This window comes from Austrofundulus limnaeus, unplaced genomic scaffold (assembly GCF_001266775.1).
Source record: "Austrofundulus limnaeus strain Quisiro unplaced genomic scaffold, Austrofundulus_limnaeus-1.0 Scaffold128, whole genome shotgun sequence".
Classification (NCBI taxonomy): domain Eukaryota; kingdom Metazoa; phylum Chordata; class Actinopteri; order Cyprinodontiformes; family Rivulidae; genus Austrofundulus; species Austrofundulus limnaeus.
Window position 1 is genome coordinate 1,244,754 of NW_013952530.1, and position 4,076 is coordinate 1,248,829.

The 4,076-nt window shown below is 39.7% G+C and overlaps 1 protein-coding gene across 1 annotated transcript in view; it reads right to left on the reverse strand.

Moving 5' to 3' along the window:
• Positions 1-4,076, reverse strand: part of chrna4b (cholinergic receptor, nicotinic, alpha 4b) — a gene marked incomplete at its 3' end in the record, with an annotated part of 12,336 nt that overhangs the window by 3,813 nt on the left and 4,447 nt on the right. Inside the window, 3 exon segments of the mRNA XM_014015373.1 lie at positions 2,226-2,335; positions 2,429-2,473; positions 3,543-3,697. Of these exon segments, the coding sequence (XP_013870827.1) occupies positions 2,226-2,335; positions 2,429-2,473; positions 3,543-3,697 (310 nt within the window).

A 4,076-nucleotide genomic window follows, 5' to 3' on the forward strand; every position in this document is an offset into this window, starting at 1 on the left:
CCGCAGTTCCTGCCATCTGTTGGAAATAAGTCATCGACATTTGAGAAACACTTGACACGTGATTTTTGTCTTTGGAAATGGTGACAGTTAGAAGCTTCTCTGTGACGGAGATGTAATTATCGCTCTAATTATCGCCCGCCACCAAACGGTGAAAACTGAGGTTTTGCTCATGTTTATGTGTGTGTGTGGACTTGTTTCTGCTACAGAGTGAGGACCTTAATGTGTTTTTAACCAACAAAGTGAGGTCAGTTTTGGAAAGTGAGGATTTTTCTCACTTTTTCTGCAGCTGTACTGTGTTCTACTAGTTAGGTTTAGAGGTATGGTGTGAATTAAGTTTTGGTTCAGGTTATAGGCTAGTGATTGTTAGTTTTAGGGAAAATGTCTGGGTTAGGCATAAATACAGTTACAAAAATGAATGAAAGTCAATACAAAGTCTTCAGTTTGATGCAAGTACAAGGATGTGTGTGCGTTTGGGGGATGGTGGTGGGGTATTTTTCTGTGACTAAAATTTGAATAAAGCTAGAAATTGTCCATTAGACGTACATCGACTAATTCACTTCTGGAGTCATAACTTCAATATATTTTACACCTAAAAGTTGGTGCGGTATCAAATGATAACGATCCCCAACACATTCTGAGCATTAACAGACTGTGTAAGATTTATGTTTAAAATTTTGCCATTAAGTATTTGCAGGCATCTTTGTCCATTTATAAAATATTTGTAAAAACTGGGTAGATTTCAAAAATAATTTTAGCAAAAAATTATATACATCTTCAACTGATTAATTTTGAAGCCAGCACAATTTAATATGGTCGCCATATCCAAGTGACAAAGAAAAATTTGATATAATTTAGTTAACTTCACAAATATTTTGCTAAAATTTGGTGGCCGTAAGAGAGTCATGCACATTTTTTGATATACATATGTGGCATTTTCATGACAACTTGATTGTGGTATAGAAGTGAACATCCATCCATTTTCTTCCACTTATCCGGGGTTGGGTAGTGGGGGCAGCATCCTAAGCAGAGAGACTCAGACTTCCCTCTCTACTTGGGCCAGCTCCCGTGGGTGAATCCCAAGGTGTTCCCAGGCCAGCCAAGAAACATGGTCCCTCCAGCGTGTCCTGGGTCTTCCTCTGGGCCTCCTCCCAATGGGACGTGCCCGGAACACCTCACCAGGGAGGCGTCAAGGCGGCATCCTAACCAGATGAACCACCTCAACTGGCTCCTCTTGACGTGGAGGAGCAGCGGCTCTACTCTGAGTCCCTCCCGGATGACTGAGCTTCTCACCCTATCTCTAAGGGAGAGCCCAGCCACCCTGCGGAGGAAACCCATTTCAGCCGCTTGTATCCGCAATCTCATTCTTTCGGCCACTACCCAAAGTTTGTGACCATAGACGAGGGTAGGAACGTACACAGACAGGTAAACCGAGAGCTTTGCCTTCTGACTCAGCTCCCGCTTCACCACGACAGACCGGTACAGCACCCGCATCACTGCAGATGCAGCATCAATCTGCCTGTTGATCTCCCGCTCCATTCTTCCCTCATTCGTGAACAAGACCCYGAGATACTTAAACTCCTCTGAACCACGTGCCTGGAAAATACATTATGCCCCCCCTTAATATTTGAGCATTCACTCTTGGAGTCAATTCAGTCTGTTAGGAAAATATCTCATCAATGACTTGACAGACTTTATGAAAATTTAAGAAAATAATGTAAATCTGTAACTCATTATCTTTCCGAGCCATCAGTGTAGGATTTTACTACAGCTGCCACATTAATCAACACAAAAATATCTACAACTCAGTCAATTTTATAAATGTTCGGCTGAAATCTTGTTACCAAACCCCCCCGAACACGTCATCTCGTCTGAGCAGGGTCAGGCCTGGTTAGTGCTTGGATGGGAGACCGCATGCCATACAAACCAATGTAGGAGTTGCGCCCACATTGGTCACCAGCAATAGAAAGCCATAATGGGTCATAGGTCACCTTCTAGAAGGATGCCAATTAATAAATAGGAAGTAGTAAGCTGAAATCTGGTGGGGGTGATACCTTAGATCCATTTACATCAAATCCTTTCAGCATGGCATCCTTTAACATCACACAACATTATTTTCAAGGCTTGAGCTAAACAGCTGCAACTCATTTCTCAACATAAAATGATCTCAAGTCTCAAATTTGGCATAAACCGGGAGTGATATGCATTCCTAATTCAGTGTAACTCACTTGTTGTAGAGAACAATATCAGGCCTCCAGATAATCTCAGAAGGAATTCGGATGGAAGTGACATTTTCATATTCCTCTGGGTCCCAGCGGAGCTTGTAATCGTTCCACTCCTGCAGGACAACAATAGTCACAATTTATTAGACTGCAGCATTTTTTATTTCACTGTACCTTCAGCATTGCTTTTGTCTCTCATATTGTCTTACTTGCTTAACCCAGACGTTTGTCGTCATCATCTGATTCTTTTCATCCTTTAACAGAGATGCAAAACAAAACAAAAAAAAGGTAGAATTAACATTTTTTTAATTAAAATGTCAGTCAGAACTCGACGAAGCGTATTGTGTAATACGCCAGAAAAAATCCAAATGAAATATATAAATAACAGCCGATGGTTGATGCAGGAGCACACTGTTACGTTTCTGCTTTCTCCAGCTCTTCCACAGCAACATCTGAGACGCAGCAGTCAGTGCACACACTCTGTGGGAAAAGACAACTTCACCTGGAGTTGACACTCACCAGCAGGCATGTGGAACAAGCACTGTCAGCTAACTCAGTGTCAAAAAACTGGAAAAATCATCTGGCATAATCTATATTCTGTAGGTTTCTCCAGGAAGTTTTGAGTGGATGTGTTAAAAACTGTTTTAATAACAAATCCTCACGACTATTGTTGAAAATGCATGTGTCAGAAATCAGTTGTGAAATGCAAAGAGAATGAGTGTGAATAAAGATGCGATAGGAATATTGTTCAACAGATAGTTTGAGTATTTACTGCCTGCAGTAACCAGCTTGACAATTAAATTTAATTTGTGAAGAAAAAAAGGAAAACAACATAACGTGCTTTTGTTCTGTTTTCATTTCCGCTGATTAGAGATCTGACTTGAAATTTATTACACTTTGCTTGGCGTGGCTTTGAGCATAAAATAATGAATCTACATAAACAGAACGAGGGCACCAGTGGAAATGAGTCCCTCATATAATTATGCTGCAAAACATCATCATAAACAATGAGCAGCACCCAGTTTAATGTGCTGGAGCTAATCTGCTGGTTTATGGCCTTCTCAAACTGATGCATTTACAGTCCAGCTTCTTTTGCTTCCTGGTAATGATGAAATTGTAATAAAATCTGTGGAAAATAATGAATTTAATGCAAACCCTCGAGACAGAAACACAACGATAAAGTTAATATAAATTTCAAATCTCAATTGTTTCCTCGCACAATGTAAAGAAATATTACAGGAAACGCCAAACAAATGAACGTAATTTATGAAATCCTCGGCTTGTTATCAGTGAAACCTGACAAGGCTGTGAGGTTTCACTCACCACATCAATTAGCTGGGCAATCGAGAGTCCAAAGTGGACCAACACCGTGTCTGAAGTGTTCTTCACAGGCCGGGAGAGCTTGTTGTAATTTGCAAACAAATTCTGGAGGAGCCTTTCTTCAGCGTGGCCACGAGGTCCGACTTGGGTGCAGCACACTGCAACCATAAGAAGAGGATTTTAAAAAAAAATCAACTAGAAAAACAGCATTTTCAGTGAAAACACTGCATGAAGGCTGAATCAGTTTACTGACGTGTGCTGAAAAAGTTGAAAGTGAGTTTTAGTAATAGCTGAACTTTTGATGTTTGTTTAAATAGAAAAAGAAATACAAGAAGAGGAACAGACTTTAAAAGTAAGAAATAAAAAAAGATGGCAAAAGCAGAAAAGCTAACATTTTGTAATTTCTGTTCTGTTCTTTTTATCATTATAGATTTAATTCATATTCCATATACCTCAATATAAAAAATGTGCAATATTTAAACAATGTGCAATAATGTCATTTTACTTTCTTCTAGTTTTATATTTACAACTGACTAT